The sequence below is a fragment of the Trypanosoma brucei genome, chromosome 10 (genome assembly GCF_000002445.2).
Source record: "Trypanosoma brucei brucei TREU927 chromosome 10, whole genome shotgun sequence".
Classification (NCBI taxonomy): Eukaryota; Euglenozoa; class Kinetoplastea; order Trypanosomatida; family Trypanosomatidae; genus Trypanosoma; species Trypanosoma brucei.
Genome location: NC_007283.1, coordinates 2,208,240 through 2,228,020, shown reverse-complemented (window position 1 = coordinate 2,228,020; position 19,781 = coordinate 2,208,240). Strand labels below are relative to the sequence as shown.

General features: G+C 48.1%; 9 protein-coding genes across 9 annotated transcripts, besides 1 other annotated feature; all 9 read right to left on the bottom strand.

Moving 5' to 3' along the window:
- Nucleotides 1–10: 10 nt before the first annotated feature.
- On the bottom strand, nt 11–1,945 carry Tb10.6k15.1280 (hypothetical protein, conserved; the record flags this gene model as incomplete). The annotated part of the gene is made up of 1 exon (XM_818045.1): nt 11–1,945. The coding sequence occupies one exon, from the start codon at nt 1,943–1,945 to the stop codon at nt 11–13; it is 1,935 nt and encodes a 644-aa protein (XP_823138.1).
- A 501-nt stretch (nt 1,946–2,446) lies between these two features.
- Tb10.6k15.1290 (pre-mRNA splicing factor ATP-dependent RNA helicase, putative) lies at nt 2,447–4,516 on the bottom strand (the record flags this gene model as incomplete). Its single annotated transcript, XM_818044.1, has 1 exon — nt 2,447–4,516. The coding sequence occupies one exon, from the start codon at nt 4,514–4,516 to the stop codon at nt 2,447–2,449; it is 2,070 nt and encodes a 689-aa protein (XP_823137.1).
- A 1,049-nt stretch (nt 4,517–5,565) lies between these two features.
- Tb10.6k15.1300 (hypothetical protein, conserved) lies at nt 5,566–6,279 on the bottom strand (the record flags this gene model as incomplete). Its single annotated transcript, XM_818043.1, has 1 exon — nt 5,566–6,279. The coding sequence occupies one exon, from the start codon at nt 6,277–6,279 to the stop codon at nt 5,566–5,568; it is 714 nt and encodes a 237-aa protein (XP_823136.1).
- Nucleotides 6,280–6,619: 340 nt separating this feature from the next.
- Nucleotides 6,620–7,576, bottom strand: Tb10.6k15.1310 (hypothetical protein, conserved; the record flags this gene model as incomplete). The annotated part of the gene is made up of 1 exon (XM_818042.1): nt 6,620–7,576. The coding sequence occupies one exon, from the start codon at nt 7,574–7,576 to the stop codon at nt 6,620–6,622; it is 957 nt and encodes a 318-aa protein (XP_823135.1).
- A 242-nt stretch (nt 7,577–7,818) lies between these two features.
- Nucleotides 7,819–10,062, bottom strand: Tb10.6k15.1320 (hypothetical protein, conserved; the record flags this gene model as incomplete). Its single annotated transcript, XM_818041.1, has 1 exon — nt 7,819–10,062. The coding sequence occupies one exon, from the start codon at nt 10,060–10,062 to the stop codon at nt 7,819–7,821; it is 2,244 nt and encodes a 747-aa protein (XP_823134.1).
- A 1,458-nt stretch (nt 10,063–11,520) lies between these two features.
- On the bottom strand, nt 11,521–12,246 carry Tb10.6k15.1330 (hypothetical protein, conserved; the record flags this gene model as incomplete). The annotated part of the gene is made up of 1 exon (XM_818040.1): nt 11,521–12,246. The coding sequence occupies one exon, from the start codon at nt 12,244–12,246 to the stop codon at nt 11,521–11,523; it is 726 nt and encodes a 241-aa protein (XP_823133.1).
- Nucleotides 12,247–13,230: 984 nt separating this feature from the next.
- Nucleotides 13,231–13,301: a sequence feature (T-rich).
- Nucleotides 13,302–13,899: 598 nt separating this feature from the next.
- Tb10.6k15.1350 (pteridine transporter, putative) lies at nt 13,900–15,822 on the bottom strand (the record flags this gene model as incomplete). Its single annotated transcript, XM_818039.1, has 1 exon — nt 13,900–15,822. The coding sequence occupies one exon, from the start codon at nt 15,820–15,822 to the stop codon at nt 13,900–13,902; it is 1,923 nt and encodes a 640-aa protein (XP_823132.1).
- Nucleotides 15,823–16,151: 329 nt separating this feature from the next.
- On the bottom strand, nt 16,152–17,942 carry Tb10.6k15.1360 (hypothetical protein, conserved; the record flags this gene model as incomplete). The annotated part of the gene is made up of 1 exon (XM_818038.1): nt 16,152–17,942. One exon carries the CDS (start codon nt 17,940–17,942, stop codon nt 16,152–16,154), a length of 1,791 nt encoding a protein of 596 aa, XP_823131.1.
- A 337-nt stretch (nt 17,943–18,279) lies between these two features.
- Nucleotides 18,280–19,695, bottom strand: Tb10.6k15.1370 (hypothetical protein, conserved; the record flags this gene model as incomplete). The annotated part of the gene is made up of 1 exon (XM_818037.1): nt 18,280–19,695. One exon carries the CDS (start codon nt 19,693–19,695, stop codon nt 18,280–18,282), a length of 1,416 nt encoding a protein of 471 aa, XP_823130.1.
- Nucleotides 19,696–19,781: the final 86 nt, after the last annotated feature.

Sequence of the window (19,781 nt, the reverse complement as noted above, 5' to 3'; positions counted from 1 at the left end):
GGAAGGTCAACTACGATGACGATGACGGAGTGGCCCCACTGGCTGACGTTTCATTACCTTCCTCAAATTGCTCACGTATACGGCGAATTCCCTCCACGTACTTCTGCTTGTTCTTCAGCATCTCCAGATCGTCACTTTCGTCCAGAAAGTAGTAATACACAATGGTCCTCAGCCAATCGGGGACGTTATCGCGACGCGAGAGTTTGATAGCCTGCTGGTTGATGTAATGCTCCCAGGGAGCAAAAGTTTGAAGCAAACGTTTCTCCATGTCAGACACCCGCTGCAAAAGCGAAACGTGCGCCACATCGGGGATTTGGTCCTTCACAACCCCATCAAAACGTGTGTAAGAATACGGAAGCTGCACAAAGTTCTCCAATTCCCCTCCTGGGGGAATATCGTCAATAGTCTGGCAGCCGTTAAGGAGTAACTGCAGCTCTCGCCGCGTTTTCTCCACGCGCTCGTCCGACATAACAGCGGCAATATTATAGCCGTCGCGCTCCATCGTCTTTTCATCCTGTCTTTGCATTGCACATGCTTTTAATTCGATAAACTTCGCCAGTATTTTTGCTGCACCTGGAGCCATGTCGGCAGCATGATCACCAAAGCCTGCACATATGAAAGAATTAAACGCGGCACCGTTATCACCAATGAACGGAACGCCGTCCGGTGTAGAAGAACGAATGTACTCTGCAGCATGCATTACCGGATTGCTCGTCACAACGTGTGTGTTACCATCATCCAGCTGTTGTCTCCCACCACACTCACGATAGCGGTGCAAAAGCGGGATATTAATCTGGCACTTCTCCCGTAGATGTGCCTCTATGCGTGAAAGCATTCTCCCAACGCGTGGCAAAGTCCTTACGGTGCAGTCCAGAGACAATAGACCCTGAAGGAAAAGCACTTCCCCACCAGCATCATTACTAGCTGACGTCCTGTAGCAAACAAGGTGACTTTCTGGAGAAACCATAACCAAACCGGGTGAAGAGAGGTGCAACTTCCCCATAAGCTCCCCAACTCCCTCTCCAGCTCCAGGACGCAGAGCAACGGAGCAGCCAGCCAATCCAACGATGGGGATTTGTGACGACTCCCACGTCAACTCACCCGTTTGTGCACCGGCGGCAAGAACAACGACGTCAAAGACCCGGTTTTTATACTCCACGCGCCCGTCAACGTTACGTGAGAAACGCAGACCAGACACCACTTCCACTCCGAAGGACAGGGTCGTCTTGAAATCCAAAAGTTTCTCGCCAACTGCAAATTCTACACCGTATTTCTCACGACAAACTTTAGCCAGCTCGCGTGTCCATCCCACCAAATCAACCATTAACGGCTGACGATGGGCTGTTGCGGCCTGGTGCAGTATTGCTTCCCGCTTATCGGCGCGAGGCCCCTCCTCCAACGTCTGCACAGTGACGTTCCGACTTAGAACGTACGGTGCAAGGGTTTTGTGTTTGTGGGAAAGTTCATCAATAACACCCACACTTAAGCGTGCCAAATTGTTTGTATACTTCATCACCTCTTCTGCTCTCAGCTTACCCCACTTCCTCGCCCATAGCCAGCGGTGGATGAAGGATGAGAAGAGGAAATTCCACGAGAAGTCAACAGTTACTATGTCTTTCGAGTTCAATTTCAGTTTTGACCATAGCAGCTCGCGACCCATCCGAATGGAATGAATGTAAGGATGAAGCAAACCGACACCAACAAATGGAAGCGCGTATTGCGTTTCACCAAGGCCAATATCCCGGCGTTGCTCGAAAACTGTTACGCGGAATCCCAACTGAGCGAGTTCGTAGGCGATGTGCACACCCGTAATGCCGGCACCAATGACGGCGGCGGTGGGGGTTGAGGTGTCAAAGTTTCGAAGCACCTTATCAGCATCATAAGAATGCGGAGCAGCGGTAGTCGATGCCGTTGGGCGTTGGTCACAGGAAGTAAAAGAACCCATAGCACTACCCTTTACACCAAATGGCTCACACCTGCCCGTTATATTTGAACCAAACTACCTAATGGATGTCCAACTGACCCGTGTTGCAACGGTGTTGATGCAACGGATGCTATGCAAGGAAAGGGAAGGGAAAGGAGGCTTGTAGTCGCAAAAATGGATGCGCGTGAGCAGGCACACATGTGAGGAGACACAAACTAAGTAGCCCTAAGATACCTTTCCACATGTAGTTAACAAGGGGAAAAAACAGGGGTATTTATGTAGATTACAAATACACAAAAATACTTATTGTACTGCTCGCTCAATTTTTATCCGAATGTAACGTTGCGACCATATCCTCCAATGTTTACCCCATACATTCATGCATGCGCAGGCGCAGTCGTATGCTTATTTAAGCGGGAGGCGATGTAGACGTCACTCCTCTTAAAGTTACGAACATCCCCGCGGTACCCCTTTTCCTGCCGTTGTGATCAAGGTGGAAAATTTTAACTGAATTACTGCTCTTTACAACATCATACGTGAGAAAGACGATGTTTCACGAAGCCAGGCCTCCTGCACAACGGAAACGTTTTGCATATATCGTCTTGTTGTACGCACAACGCTGTTGAATAGTACTAATGCTGGCTTTCTTCGCAACGTGAATAGCACCGATGAGGGGTGGATGTGCACCACCTGCTGTCCCACTACGGTTTGGAAGTTGCCAATTTTTGCATTGTAAAAGGCTACATTAAGAAAATAACCGCAACAAAGCGCGCGACGAAGAAGCTCAAAATCACGAAACTTTAGTCCACTAGACCTTCCATTCGCACCAGGCTCCCACTGGTGGTCATAACCGTTCGTCACGGTGTTGTCGTCATTACTCCCACTGACGACGGCACAACTCTCGTCCGTCGCCTTATGGGACAGCGCTTGCCGAACTGACTTGGGCACTAAAGTAGCTAACAATTCCTCGTCATCACCCTCAGCAAGTATAGCCATAAGCTGCGTAATAACATCTTGAACTTTTAGCATTTGGCGATAGCTGATGGCGTTTGTCTCGCACCATAACTTTCGCTGATCCTTTGGTGAATGTTTAAACGCCTGGTAGATGCTAACCAGAGTTGCGTGATCTCCTGCGGACTTCGCAAAGGCCCCTTTGCACCTGTCAGCCCTTTCTTTCATGTCACGGGATGTAACAAACAAGTTTTCGGTGCTTGTCATCGCAATAGCAATAACTGCTTCACGCTCGACACCTAAAGCCTTTCCTGCCAATAGCACCATAGCTGCTGCTGGCTCAATGGGGAAGTCGGTCAGCCGCTTTCCCAGCGGCGTAACGCACCCTTCGCTATCCAGAGCGTTCAGCAGCATCAGTGTTTCCTCCGCCTTTGTTAACGCGTGCGGGTTCGGTGCATCCATGAACTCAAAGTCAGCAATACGATCAATGTTGAGGCTCTTCATCTGCAGCACTACGCTAATTAGCGAGCACCGCTGTATTTCCGGCACCGTGTTCTCGTGCAGCGATTCAAAGGCCTGAGCGGTGTACAGACGAAAACACTTCCCTGCCGCCACGCGCCCTGCCCGTCCTGCACGTTGTGTCGCCTGAGCCCTGCTAACATCAACTTCTGCCAACACTTCCATTCCTGTCTTTGAATTGTAGTGCTTCGCTTTCACCACACCGCTGTCCACCACGTACTTTATGCCTTCCACGGTAATAGAAGTTTCAGCAATGTTTGTCGCAATAATTATCTTACGCTTCCCGGGTGGAGCAGGGTCAAACACAACCAATTGCTGCTCGTACGGCATCGCAGAGTAAAGCGGAAGAACAACAAAATCTCCTATGTCATTTGGGAGCAACTTCATGCGCTGCTCGAGCATCCGTTTAGCATCTTCAATTTCCTCCCTCCCTGTAAGGAAACACAAAACATCACCTGGTTCCTCCCGTTGGTGAATCTGTAGAAGGGCACTCACAGCTGCCTCCACATAATCGGCCTGCGGCTCAACTGTGTGATAAATAGTTACCGGAAAAGTCCTGCCGTGAATCACGCCAACCGGCGCATCCCACCAAAATTTTGAGAAGTGCTCCTCGTTGAGCGTTGCGGACATTATGACAATGGATAGTGTGTTCTTCCTGCGTCTGGCAATGTCTTTAAGAAGACCGAAAAGTACATCACCGTGCAGCGTTCGTTCGTGTGCCTCATCAAGAATCAAACAGCGATAATGCGTCAAATCAGGATCCGTCTGGATCTCTCGCAAAAGAATACCGTCCGTCATGAACTTTATCTTCGTATTTTTTGTGCATGTGTCATCAAATCGTACGGCATAAGCCACCTCACCGCCGACTTTACCACCCCTTTGCTGTGCGACGTGCCGCGCGATACTCACAGCAGCCACACGACGTGGTTGCGTGCATCCAACAATGCCTCCGTCCCCCTTTGAGACGATATCATCCCACACATATTGCGGAATTTGTGTTGTCTTTCCTGAACCCGTCTCACCTACAATAACAACGGCATTATGGCGGCGAATCATGCGGACAATTGCGGCGCGAGCCTCCGTCACGGGTAAATGCACCTGAGGCCGCCGTTCATTCAACATATACCTGAACGGTGGCAGAACTCGTATTAATGCAACAACGTTGACGAATGAAAAAAGTATTAATGAGGGGGAGGTGTACCTGAGAGCAGGGAAAAATAAAAGAAAGAAAGGCGAAGGAAAACTGTTAGAAAAAGCACTCGCCCGCACACATGCACCAGAATTCAGCAATCCACACAGAGCCTCGTCCTATAACATACATAAAAAAATAGTGAAACTCCTGATAAAGGCAGATCATGAATATCCACCCTTTGCAAGGTGCACATTATGTGACAAGACACAAAGCGGTAAAAACCGGAAGTATCGGGACCAAGAACATGTCGTAACACACCAGGCCACCACCACAGCGGACACACTGTAACCATAATAAATGCAGACGCGGAGGGGGCGCACCAAAACAAACCAATAAAAAGCAGATAAACCCCGCAAAGTAGCTCTGCCGGCTGATTTTAACCACGCTAGCCTGCCGGTTGTGACTTCGGCCCAGAGAGTAGATGGAATCATCAAATGGCATTAATACAAAATGTCCTATTATCAACTTTCGCGCAGTTCCCATGAAGTTAGAAAACGCTCATCGTTGTGTGCCGGAAAGGGCGACACTCTCCCGTTCCGATAACAAAAACAAGGCAACCACGAAAGTGAAGCATCAGCATCTGTACAGTAAGTGTATATGTCTTGTTTCTTCCGAATTTCCACCTTTATCCTATTCCCCTCGCCGTGATATGGCTTCCCCAACCCAGAAGATAATATCGACACGCACACGCCAACGGTGACAGTAACGTTAGTCAACTCTTCATTCCAGTCTCCGCGAGACCAACACTCCACCGAACGCAAACGAATAAAAATAATTGGTAACAGTCGACAGGCGCGAAACAACACGAACGATAACAGTAACGTACTGTGACGATCACCCCCATAATGGCACGTAATTCTTGTAACTCGGTGTGACGGTGGGGAAAAAGAAGCATCACGAAAACCGCAACTGCTCTCCAAAAATTAGGGTACTCCAGATGGTATCAGGTTCTCCCCTGCTTTCCTTCACACTAGTATAATTAGCTGCAATAGCCGGCAATGTCCCCACCAAACAGAATCTCTTTGGGAACATTTCCAAAGAAATGCTGAAACTGATAGGCAGCGTATATGTAATAGGGAATGTCGATTGGTTGAAGTCGCAACCATTCAGCCCTGGCAGCATCACCCATCGGTGTTTTCGCCCTCAGTGCCGTCGACAAGAACTGATGACCGGGGTATGTTGCATCTGCCCACTGCTCCGCCAGAGCGAGTGAAAGTGTAACTGGTATTGTCCGTCCGCGGAAAGGCCGTGGAATGCGATCGTGAAACATGCGCCACATAACGTACAGCGGTGGCATTATCACACACGTAGGTGTTAGGTACATTTGGTACTTCATAAATCGATAGGCAGTCCAAAATTGAAGTTCCTCTTTTGTACTGGGGAGCTCATCCTCAACACAAATCCGCCGACAGTTGTCCATAAGAATTTTGATGTTGCGTGTTCGTTCACGCGTATGTCTTTCACTAGGAATAGGATATAGCGGCACACGGTAGTTTAAGCCGCCCGTGCCTTCCCAACTACGAGCTACCGGATCATAGTTGCCACGGTCAGTCTCCTCCAATGCCGCTGCTGTAAAGGAAGTTTGTGTGTTTCCGAAAACAACTTGCGTGAAATCTGCAATGAACCCCGTCAGTGCACTCGCTAGATCAAAAAGCGAGGGAATATTTTCGATGCCTGTACTGTACCGGGACATGTTGATTAACGCTCCGCTAACCGGCCTCACAACCACTCCCCACCACTTCCTTTACCCGAAGAACTGCACCCTGGAAGTGTATGCGCAGGCAAAGGAGCGACAGGGAAAGGAAAAATAACGAGAAATAAAGGACAGAAGACATTTTTTTTCCAGATAATTGTCTTGTGTGCGTGACAGAAGCACAGTGCCGACTACCAGTATGAAGTGTTTTGCGCAAAGCACACATAAAAAGGAAAAATAATGCACTAGCTAACGTGCCAGGTGCCCCATAAGTTGGCCAGAGGAAACGCCGACTGACTTGGTGAATACGCAAACCCGTGATCATACGCCATGCGCCACGCTAAGTTTGATGGGAAGTCCACGAATCAAACTCTGGCCTCGCGGGTAACTTTGATAGCTCCAACAGTTTGTTGTTGTCCTTCATAGGATGCAAAAGGAGAGGCCGATTGCGATGTATGCGGAGGCAGTCCACACGTTTGGGCTTCTCTAGCACGTGTGGAGCAGTATTCCCAAATCGTCGCCTCAGCTCCTCGGTATTCTTCAACCGAACACAATCCTCGTTTTCATGCAACGATGGAGGCGCAGCACGCAAAGTATCGTGGGGACGACTAAAGGCATACGCCCTGTCCATTCGATTGGCAGCTGCTTCCGTCACCTGTATCATTTCATCCCTTTTCTCAACACAACGCATCTCCTCACAAATTTGAGCTGCCCGAAGCAGAACCCTCACGGCATCGGGATGGGAATGAGAGCATGCTTGAGCAAACCGCGAGCAACCCTCAACGTACTGCAGAAAAGTATCTTGGTCTGGTTCTGGAAGCGAGTTAAAGTCCCCAATTTGGCCAGACGCCTTCATTTCACTAAAGCACTCCAAAGCCTGGAGTAGCAATTTGGCTTTGTCATAACCGCGGTTAGCATCTTTCACTTCCCAACGGGAGCGCATAAGACCCACAATTGCTTTAAGTCTGTCCCCGGGGGGTAAATCGCTAAGTCTATTCGTTGACATCAAATAAACGTCCCTGCTGGAGTCCTGAGCGTATTCGGCGAAGCACTCCGTTGCCTCTCGTTCGTGACCCACCTCGTGAACTAATTCATAATTATTTCCACCCGTCAACCACCAGTTTCGTGCGAAGCGGAGGCGATCTTTAACTAAACTTTTGTGTCGGGCAGTGGGGTATTGATGTAGATTGCGCAGTTCGGCACGCTGCTCGGTCAGAGCAGCACATGGTTTGAGGGGATTCAAGTTCGTGCGTCGCACCGAAGAGGACAACCTGTCGAACCTGAGGCGTTGCCACATGCTAACTGTTGCCTATTTTATTCATACTTTCCATTTAGGACAAAAAATTTCAGGCGGGAGAAACAGCGTGCTATAAGAAAAGAATCTGTGCCGAGGGCTGCCGCCGCAACAGTAGCGACCTTGAAAATTTTAACAAGTTGGGGCTTTGGGAGCGCCCAACAATGTGGTCAAAGAGTCAAACTGTACAGCAGCAACAAAGCCCCCAGGTGTGGGTAAATCGTCGCCAAACTGCAGCTGATTCATCATTCCAATCTGCCTTTCCTCGCAGCACGGGTAAGTGCTCCGCTGTCCCTCGGCTTCCTTTGCATCGTCTTTTTCTTCTTGGTATAAGAAGGGGTGTTTTGTTTGGCCTCCCTAACAGCTTTAACTCGTGCGTCGTGCTGCTTAGTTCGATCCATATGAAACCGCTTCTCGTCGTAAAGTGTCCGTGGACGATGTGTGGCAGTATTGGAAGGCATAGCTGCAAAGCCATCACTACTTGTTGGGGCCGCAGATGCATCCTCGGTGGCCACGCCTTCATTTCCATGAGTCACCTCATAGTTTTCATTTCTTTCCTCGCCTGACGACAGCGACTCTACGTCATCTGTGTTGAACTGCTTCCCGAGTCCACGAACCTCCGTGCCATCCTGTGTATCGTCATACTCATCTTCGTACATCATCTCTGTCAACATGCGAATCTTCTCCTTGAGCACTTCATCGACCTCAAACGTTCCACCCACATTGTGGTGCCCATGGTCCCCTGAATGCAGCGTAGAGTACTGAAATTCTTCGGAGAAGTCGTTGCAGCTAATTTGCTCAGCGGAACCATTGATAGCTTCATACAAGTCGCATCCAATTAATAAGTTTATGTCAACACCTTCAAGTTCATTATCATAGTCTTCAGAAGTAATGACGTGCTGCTGTGCCGGAGGCACCTCAGTTCCACGCATTGTATCATCATCTTCGTCGCGTAACATCTCCGCAATTAAGGAGGGTTCCGGCTCCATCAACTGCTCAAAAATGTGAGGCACAATATATTCCATTGAAGCATCAAGTATAAAGTGTTCAACATCATTATTGTAGTAACTTAAAGCCGCCTCAATACCCTTAACGTTGAAGTGTGGCATAACATCCAGGACAATATTTACTAGCGGGTTGCTTGACGTACCGTGCCGATGTGGAGGAATGGGTGGGTTGACAATATCACCACAATCGCCGGGCGGGCTGGCACAGCTCCCTTTGCTTTTATCAACAATACCCGCAATTGCTTGTGTTATGGTGCGCTCGGATGCTCCCCATTCTTCAGCCTCCGTAGCAGTAACCAAATGTTTCTCCAAAAGCGAATCAATGTGAAACGACTGGTGGACTAACTCCAATAAAAGTATTTCAAAGAACCGAGGGCGACACCCCGCGAACCCATCGGCAAAGTCTTTACTATCCTGAACGGACTCATTCAACAAACCAAACAACTTCCCCAACCGAAAGTCTCTGTCCTCATGGCGGGGTAAAACCAGCTCATGCAGCACCGAAGTTAACGGCCACGTGGGGTTTGAAAGCAGGAGCGCGGGTGCACCCGAAACTTTTTTTGTAATGTAACCGGTGATAGACTCATATGTGGACTCCACAACGTGATCCACGCAATAAGATCGTCCCTCGCCATATGCCAGCCGGTATGTACGGAAGAGAACAAGTATAGATGCAGTATTTACGGCAGCATTTACGATTACAGAGTTAGCCTTTGAAAGTTGTCCACGGTGATTCACCAATGCGTCACATGTGAGGACAAAATGCTGAAGTGCTGGTGAGATGAGATCCACAACAACGCGAAGGCAGCTGAGCGCACGAGACAGTGGCACATATTCCGCAAGAAACGGTGCACAGTGCATAAGAGACCAGAGTTGCTTCATGTGGCGGTAAGCGTTCTCGAAAAAAGGGACAACATCACCAGCAAGCCTTTGGTGCCTTCCCCTTGACAGGTCCCTACAGCACTGTGCGGCCAAAGAAGATGTGGCATCACACCATGAGTTTATGATAGATGGCATTGCACAGAGGTACGCGGGGTTGAGGAGGATAAGTCCAGTGACTGCTGCAGATGCTATCGTCCCCGAGTGGCGTAATAGCATCACAGAGACGGACACCAGTAACGACGGGGCAATGATTTCGGTCAAACGATTCGCCAGACTCGAGATACTTGCGCCAGCCGCAAGCACGGTGGATGTGGTGCTGGCAACTCGAACAAATATTGTAACAACGCTATTCTCATCAGTGGGTTGAAGCTTTCTGGAGAAGGCAGAGCTGTGGGCAGTGTTAACCGCATCGACTAACTGTTTCAGGACAATCGCCACATTTTTGTGATTGGCAACCACCGTCCAAAACGTACGTTCGTCGCATTGAGCGTAGAGACCAACCTCTTGCCACGTCTTTTCACCAAAATCAGTGCTTTGGAAGAAGGACTGACAGATGGCACCATCCGTGTCAGGGAAGGCATCGCTAAGTGTTTTTGCCATCTACTACAATTTTATGGAAGATAAGAATACACCCGGCAACCGCGGAGTAGCAAAGTTGACGAAGGAAACTGAGTCAGTGGTGAGTAGGTCGGCCACAGCACCAATAATGTCACGCCCACAACAACAAAAATAGGGCTGCACAGTCGATGCCCTGCGTCAGAAAGTAACATCGTAAACACTACACATTAGTCGTCACGCGCAAAAGTAGGAAGGCGAGGTTAAAGTGATGGTGTTATGCCTCACGTGTTCTTTTCATTAAGAAAACACTAAGTTTCACAACTCAAGCCAAATACGCCCGTTGAAACGATTGCCCGAATCTCGTTTGATGGATATTCTGCTTCATAGGCCGTACTTGTAGCGCAATGAGGAGTAGAGAAGGAAGAGACGCATCATGTCACTGAGGGCAACACCCAACCCGCCTCAAAAAACGGCACCGTATCCCATAGCCAATCATACTATACACACCCAATACGTTTGCACCGCAGCACTCACTCACTCGAGCGAAACAACAACAACAACAAAAGAAGAAAAGAGCCCCGCAAGACTTTCATCGGAAGGAAGACAAATAACTGACGCCACCAATCGAACCACCGCCGGGTAACAAATGGCTATCTCAGTTCTCGCAGAATAATCTTTGGTGACTTGTGAGGCACTGCAGTCTGGCGAGCAGCAACGGTGTTTAACTAAAGGTAGATAAACTACTTAAACCCGCACCCTCCGAGTGACTCTCAAATGCACCATTTAACACCGCTTCACACTCTGAATTACTAGTTAAAAGGAAACACTGAAAGTCATCGTGGCACACCGTAGGTGAGTTGTTTACGCCTCAAAATTATTTGGGACATTACATCCCTGTGAAAACGAACGCACAATTTTCGCGCACCACTTGAAACATGTAGGTCTGAGGAAACCACTTCGCTTCGTCGTTCTACGTTATCACTAACTGGAACCACCAACAGAGGGGCAGTACAAGGTAACCAACATCATTTTGTGCTGCTGCTGTCGTAATTCTCGTTAATGTTATAGCGTGTGTATGGAGGAGGAGAAATATAGGCACATCACCTCCCTCTGCAGAATCGGCAGAAGAAGAACAAGCAATATTTCATCTTCCCGAAATGACATTTTTGATATATCTTCGTCCCCACTCCAAAGGATATTCATTCACATCATAGCTAAAAAAAAATGCAACAACAAAATGTCGCGCCACATCAAAGGTTCAAATCGAAACCCCCACATAAGTAGGTACAAAAGAGACCATGCATTCAACACAAGTTGGCAAAACAACAGGAATCAAAAATCCATCACGCGGCAAAGGAGAGCCGATCACTGCTACTTTTGGCATATGCTGAGTCGATTACTGCGGGCGTGTGAAACGAAGTTAAAGATTCCTTTGTCTCCCAGTCCTTCCCAAGGTTCAAATATTTCACACCAAAAGGAACGCGGCGTTTCTTATTCGTTTCACACTTTTGATTTAACGTACTCAACAAAATCATCCATTGCACTGGGCCATGCATCACTAACATCATACTTGCTGTAGTCTGTCACAAAGGTGAACTCCAGCAACTGCTCCCACAAATCTCGACTAATGATCCCGTGAGGGAAAAGCTTTTTACTCATACAGAATGTTATCCAGTCATCCAATCGTTTAAACTCCCTGTAGTGTGGAAAAAGCATCCGCCATAATTCCACAGCGGTTTCGATGGACATTCCTACTTGACCCATATTCCTCTCCATCGTTAAAGGAGACTGAACCCACTTGTAAATGAAGCGGTAAAAATGTCTAAACTTTGTCACATCACCGCGCAACGCACCATCCAGAGTTTCAACATGGTTCCGCAACGCCAAGAGAATTGGCTCAAATTCCTTCTTGGGTGATTTAACCGGTGACGCCGAGCATGTGGAGGAAGTCGCGGTGGCGGAAAGCTTCACGCCACTACAAATGGCATTCATCCCATTCACAAATTCACTTTTTCGAATGCACAGTGGCGCCTCGCACGACCAGCTCCACGCCAAGCGGTACATTGACATGTCATCTAGTGAAAAACCTAACATCTTTGCCAATGTTTCCAGTTGTGGCAGAGCTAAAACACATTCCTTTTGTAATGTGTTCGCATCAGTTTTCCCAGCGATGTATGTGAAGAGTTCATCCAACAGTGCAGTCTTGCAGGAAACCCTCCAGCTCATGTACTCCCCTAACTCTATTTCTCTATCTCTCTTCCTCTCTTTTATTCTCTTCCTTTAACGCTACGCCGCAGAATGCCCACCTGCTCAACGAGAAATAAAGAGAGGGAGAGAGAGAGAAACAAGACGAATATAAAAACGCACGCCCGCGCTTACGGTTTCCCTGCTTTCATATTGTAATATTTTTTCATCGGACCTTGTATCATCCACACCGTCCTCCTCTCCCTTAGTGGTACCATTCACCTTTTAGTCAACCACTAACAAATGGTGCAAAATCACTGTGACAAGTTACTCGGTTCTTTCGTATGTTTTTGGTATACACCGAATTGTTACCCCCTCCCCCCCCCCAAAAAAAAAGAACATTTTTGTTGAGAAAGGCACAGCTGATGATGAAGCGAAAGAAGGAGATAAACGAAAGCATGGAGGAAACAGATATATGTGATTTTCTCATCCGGGAGGCCAGGGGGTTGGCGTCAGCAATTCGAAACTCATTGAAACAAAGCCTTGCATCGTCATATTACCTTTCTTTTTTTTTTTCTTGTTTGTTTGTAGTGTAGGCAAGTAAGAGGTCAAGAAAACTAAACCAAAAAAAAATTTTAAAAAGGAGCGAAATTCACGGTTAAGTCAGTGATGGGAGCGCTTCAAAAAGGTTATACAGACTAAGTTCAGGTGTAGGAACAGCTTATATGCATATATACCGTTGTGCAAATGACAGCGACGCTAGCATTTAAAAACAAACAAAAAAAGAAGCATAACTTCCGAAAATACCGATAAAAAGAAGACGAGTTGTTCTAAAAACAAAACAGAAAAAAATAAGTTTTGAGTGACAACAATGGATGAAACTTTCATCATCTAAATATAAACAAACGCGCGTGTCGGAATTTTTAAATATCCGCACGTGCTCCCCTGAACCGAAGTGAAACAACAACAAAAAAAAGAAAATATATAACGATCGCATACTGCACTGCCAGCCGTTAATCAGCAGTGAAAACAAGAGAAACAAAAATAAAAAAAGATGAAAAGTAGTTAAGAAAAAAAGGAAAGGGAAAAAGAAAAAAGGGAACAGATTAAGAACGGCAATAACACACGAAAATTTTTTACAACACCGGTTGCTGAAAAAAAAAGGGGGAAAGGGGGATCTGGTCACCCCTGATTTAACAAATTGCTAAAGAACTCAAAGAAGTACAACAATCGTCTACGGACAAGGCAGACATATAAGCGAACAGGAAAGGAAACGGAAAAAAAAAGAAGAGGAAACAACAATTAAAAAAGGGAAGGGATTACAGTAGTAAAACGTAAGTTTGGAATTATCCGTAAGTTCTTTGACTTGATTTAGCTGTTTGTAGATGTGTTTTTGCTCGCAACAACTTCTACGCACAGCCTCCGTAATCTTTTTAAAAATGGGAAAACAAACAACAAGGTAAGAGAATTTTCGTCGTGGCGGCTAACGGGTGTTCACGACGCAACGCAAGAAAAAGCGCGTTCGCTTTAGTCCCGGAAGAATGTGCCGCACCTGAGGAAAAGAACGAAAATAATTAATAAGGGAAAATGCAGTTGCAATCTCTCCGAGAGGAGGGAAGAAAAAAACGTGTTTACACCGAGCTCCTCCTCGCCTTGAAAAGCTTGTAAACGAAGCGTCGCTGCGCCCTAATGATATTAAGTACTACCGCTCTCCTGCACTTCAGCAACTTCTTTCTGAATCTCTGACTTTTTCTTGGCTGTTGCATTGTCTACGTCAAGATCGTCGCACATGCGCGCACGTGGAAGGAGAGTGAAAACCATTGGTATCTGAAGCAGCGGTGCCAAGAAACCTGCAATCACGACGAGCCACTTCAGATTTTCAAAGTTGCAAGGCAATTTTGATGACACGGGCAAGGCATACTCCATGACAACTGACCCAACGACACTTCCCATGGAAGCACCCAAGTTGCTGGAGGCGGCAAGAATGGAATACACTGTGCTTTCACTTCCCCTAGGACACAACCGCGAAAGTAGGACAATTTGAGGCATCCAATTCAACATGGAAATCACGGGAGATATAATGGCATCACCCATGATGTACAGCGCGTGATCACTAACGTGCGGCCGGTTCCACCTCATAACAAGTACAAGATCGAAGATACTTGAAAAAATGCCGAGGGAAAGTGTCGACAAGTAGGTCATTCGGTACGTGCGTTTCGAAAAAATGTAGTTGAACAGCATGATGCCAACTATCGATGCGGCGCAGCTGATAATGCCTCCAACAGTCTGATAGAAGGCAAAGCTGAAGTGCGGGCCATCTGCGAGACAATCGGCTTCAGCGATAAAGAAGTTTGAAAGTGCACCGGGGAAGCTTACTGATGTGGCCCTCTGCAAGTAACCGAAGAGGTTAGCCTTCGCAATGATCAACGGAAAAGCGTAGAAATTGAAACTGCAGTGCAACAAGGAAACCACAATAGCTACCACAGTTAGGTAGGTCGTTGAACCTAAAACGGAAGTTACAGCCACAACCAGTACAAACAAACCAATGAGAATGCTGTAAACTGTGGCGCGACCGTTACGTTCGACGACTTCCTTGTTGTACTCAAACACACCACAACAGCAAGAACCTGGCTCCTGAAAGTGAAATGAGCTTAAGTCTCCGTCACCCGTGGGTGCCCCACCCTCATACGGAACGAGCCCCGCTGCATCAGGCCCCTCTGTGGATAATGGGTTAGACTCGCTGTTTATGGCCCTATCTGGCTGTGTTAGAGAATCAGAAAATGGGTCGCACTTCTTCTCCCTCTCCTCACGTTCCTTTTTGTAAAGAAGTAGGGCATCACCGTAGCGCTCCTCGCGGTTTGGAAGTTCACCAAACCAGTTGAAAATGAAGAAAGGCAATACCAATATCTGCACAACACTCGCAATGAACGAAGCCACTTGAGGGATCTTTGCGTCGCCCAAAGGACCAACGACAGAAGATGAAACGAAAGACCCAGCGATGATGAACCACCAAATCCAACTTACAAGAGCTGGACCTGGAGCTGGGACCCGGCGCATCATGCGACTGTAATGACCCTCAGCAAGGATGTCCACATTGGCTTTAGTGAAACAGCAAAGGAAAACTAGTGCAGCACCTATGGCTGCACTTGATTCTTTGCCTGGTAACAAGCCAAAGCCAAGGGATAGTAATGGGCCTATGAGGCATGAAATGAACATATACCACCGCTTACTGTAACCAAATAAGGGGAAGATATCACTAACCACTGCGGTCAAGGGCTTAACGGACCATCCCATGTTCGCGACGTTGCTTAAACGTTGGTAAACGGAAACATCCACTCCAAAACGCTGGGTAAACATGGCCAGAAGAGAGTCTCGAACCAAGTAGTCAGACAAGCCTTTGCATAGGAAATACGACAAACTGATGGACATCACAGCTTTAGGACCATAACCTTCTGCAGCTGTACCAAACATTGGGAGACGGCGAAGGCATGGTACCTTGTTAAAAAGAGCACGGGCATCAGGATGAACATATGTCGCCTCCCCTGATTCCTCGGATTGCAGCGTTGGCAAAGGCTCGTTTACCTCGTTGGGTAGTGACCGCGTAGGGGCGAAACTCATGGTTCACTCTCTTCTTTTTTTTCTCTCTGCTTGCCTGTTTTCGAATGTTGTTGCTGGAAAAAACTTTAAACTATTACCACAGCAACAATAAAGAGGTTGTTATTATGAAAATAAAATGCGGAAAAAACGTTTAAGAGTAAAGAAACTTTGACTCACAGAATTCACCCTGAAATAGTGATAAGAGTGGCATATCAGTCGTTAACGCGAAGGTAAAAGGAGGGAAGATGTCTTGAACAAAAAAAAGGGTTCTCTTTATGTCCCCCGTCGATATTTGAAGCACTGTATTAATCCCGCCGGCTCCCACCCTATCCCTACCGCATTCAACTCCCCTATTGAGAGACAATGTAGTCAAGAAGGTTAACCGCTATTTCCAAGTGTCCCACGTTCTCCAACAAGCGGCAACAGCGCATTCGTTGTTCTGGTGTCATACTCTCTCGTTGATTCCACAAACTTCCCAGAAGGCTGACCAAAGCACCACTAAATCGGTCCCCCGCCTTCATCCGTTCGATAGCCTCAATCGTGCTCATTGCTTCATCAACAGTCATGGAACCCCCATGAGTGCGTATAACATCACATAGTGGCCCAAAACGGTACGAATCAGTACCCACACCACCACAATTGTTAGCTATGATACCACAGACGTGTGACAATGTCGTCGCGGGATCGCTCCCCAGATGACTGGGGCGTATTTGTTCCGTCAAGTATAACACACGCTCCCTCGGGCAAGTGGCCCAAGTCCGGAGCAGAGTTTCCACCGGATTCTCGTTCGACGCCAAGTCAGGCTGCTGAGGAATCATTGGGTGTTCGCGTATACCAGCAAACAACAGTGCGTGCATAACGGACGGCCCATCCACCGGATCAACATTGCTGCGAAGTCTTTGCTCCAATACCTCAATTGTCCGAATCACTTTCCCCTTCCATGACCCCTGAAGTTCCGCCGGCACAGAATCTAGTGAGACGCCACCAAGACCATACAACAACTTGCAGCGCTCCTGCGTGGACATGGAAGCGATACTTCTCCGAACCGTTCGGGCCATTGTCAAACGATATTTGTGATGTGTGATTCCTAGACAGGTAAGTGCGTGACCCACATCTACGAACCATCCCGGTGAAAGGGCAGCCTCTGGTGAGGAATCGTAATCAAGAGGATCAGTTGGGCGGAAGACATGCAGAAATACCCCATCCATCAAACGACGGTCATTGGGTGGCGGCTGACGAAGCATGGCGAGCCCCATTATGTGCTGTCGTACCGCTTCTGCGTTACAATTCTTGAAGTCGATCAGACTCGAAAAGAACTTTTGGTGGATATGTCGATGCTGAAGAACACCGAGGCTGTGGACAACCTGTGCTAACTGCTGACTGGTCATCAGTGCGTGAGTGGAGAAGAGAACTTCACAACAAATATTACACAGCTCGGACTGGTAAAACCCACATTCAGCTTGGCTGGTCAAACATATACCTGCGTCAAGTTTTGAGAATTGCATTTCACACAGAGCTCGAAGAATATCGCGTGAGTGCTCGCACTTTTGCATTTTTGCTTCCATTTGCACCTTACTTTTGATAGGAAGCAAGCCCATCATATCTGCCCCAACCGGGGTAAACTGAAAGCTCCCACCATACACTGCGTCTGTTCCCCGCAAAAGCGACAGGAGGCTTGACGTGTGTGGGCGCACCTTATGTTGCTGCCACTTCTGCAAGGTATTATGCAGAGCCGCAGGCACTAACGGTTTCAACGAGGAGGATAACACCTTGGCAGCATCGCCAACACATGCTGCTCTTTCGCACCGAACGCGAGACAACTGCACCAAAGACTGAAGTACCGCCGCCGAGTCATTAACATCGCCGTGATTGCCACCAACGTACACCTCCGCGAGCCTTCCTGTGGATTCGATAGCATCGTCCGCTTCAGAGGTCACCGAACGACTGAGAAGAGTTGCGCAGCTCCTTAAGAAGAGTGGCACATGCGGGATATTTTGCCGCAAAGGCTCGATACTATCGCGGTTGATCCGAATCGCTCGAATAGCCTCCACGGCGATATCTAATGGATTCCCATCACGACGTAACGCACGCACCTGTAAACGACTTAGTTCTTCACAGAGGGCAGTGAACCTCGCGGTCATATTTCCTGGGAAGCTCCGTAACAACACGGTAACAAGAGCGTAATCCCTAAACAAGTCTGTCTACAAGCACAACCGCACTCATACAGGGATAGTTGGCGCAGCAAAACAACACAGAAAGAGAAAGAAGAGCGTAGTTGGACGCGAAATTGCATTCACAGCAACCAGTGACGATGACACACATCTCCATCCCGCTACCACACGCTTGCAGTTCACTAATCTACAAGCCCATGGTAAACTTGTAGTGGTTTTGAAAACAATGCACTGTTATTCGAGAACCCAGGCATTAACACCCCCAATTGTTCAATGGTCTATTAAAACTCTCCCTTTAGTCACCACATCACGCAGCAACGTCCTCGGTAAACTCGCAATCGCTAAGCATATCAAGCACATATCCTGCACTTTGAGCATGAGTATAAGATCGATGGCTCATAGCGACTTCACTGCGGGTGGAAGTACTCCCAGCACGCTCAACTTCGTTGGGTATTTGAGGTGGCTTGATTGTCTGCTGTGCATTTAGCGTAGTGGAGCGCTGAGTGGGTGAGGGATGTTCTGCCATCAGATCCTCTTCACATGTCTCCTCCGAATCGAAACTTGAATCGCGAAGTCGAGACAGCAACTTCCGCCTCTTTACTTGTTGTGACCGTGAAAAATCAACCGAAACAAATTGCATTCTTCCTCGAGCACCGTCCAGACCATCATTCGACTCATGGACACACTCTACAATCCCTCTGTGAGACTTTATGGACAAATGGGTATCATCAATATCAGTCAAATTTGTGTCCCTCACGGGGGAAGGACGGCTCCGCTCAGCCAGCCGACCCACCGACGAAATACTGCGGGTAGCCCGGCTCACTTCTTCCATTTGCGGGGTCTCTTCATCCAACACGGACGCGGTGGGTACCCAACCCGTACCGACAGGTAAGTCGTCACTTGAACTGCTAGAAGAAAGCGCCCTCCGACCTACCCTTTGGGTGACCCCCACGAGTGGTGGCTGATGCGTAGGTTCCTCATCATGGTGTTCATAAGACAGAAAACCATCACGTGGGATGCTCACCAGAGACCCCGGAGAAGGAGGCGGGACCGAACGCTTTCTCACGGTTTGCTGCTGAACAACGTTATCTTCGTTGCTTTGCTTGGATCCTGTGGTTGCTGCAGGCGCTAGACGTGGCTCCTCTGACGCAGATGCGCGTCGCGGGGTGCTTACGTTCCTTGTTGCGGGAAGCACCGCCCTCTCTTCCTTTTCACCAGCCTGCTCACGTACTGGAGTTTTTTTGGGATCCGATGGAATCGCACACTCGACTGGTTGCTTCTTTGTTGGTGACAGCCCACTGGAGCGCTCAGTGACTTCTCTTGGTCGCGACTTATTCTCTGCTTCTTCTTGCTTCCTTTCACCTTTCTCTCTTCTCTTCCGCTTTGGTTTCTTTTTGGTGGATCCATCTGGCTCAGCCGTCGCATCAGTGCATACCGGCGCTGTGTCACTTGACTGTCCAAGACAGATTCCAGGGGACTGCAGCAAGCGCTTCAAAAGTAGCACCAGGTCCTGAGAAACGACGTCCGCATGTCCCATGCTCTTTTCACTAGCGCTCCCGTTTTCATGGGGAATTCTATGGGGAATATCACCTTTAGTCGCAGGGCAAATTACGGCATCGGTGCCGCGGGTAACGCGGTGAACCATAATACGTAAGCGCGCTACCTCTGCTTGAAGCGCGCCAATTTCTTCTTGAAGGGTCTCCACTAGTGTCGTGGAGGACATGGCACGCACAGTTAACTATGGCAAGCAAACGATGTACCTACATAAAGTAAAGCAGAATAAAAACATAACGAGCACTGTCGGCGATT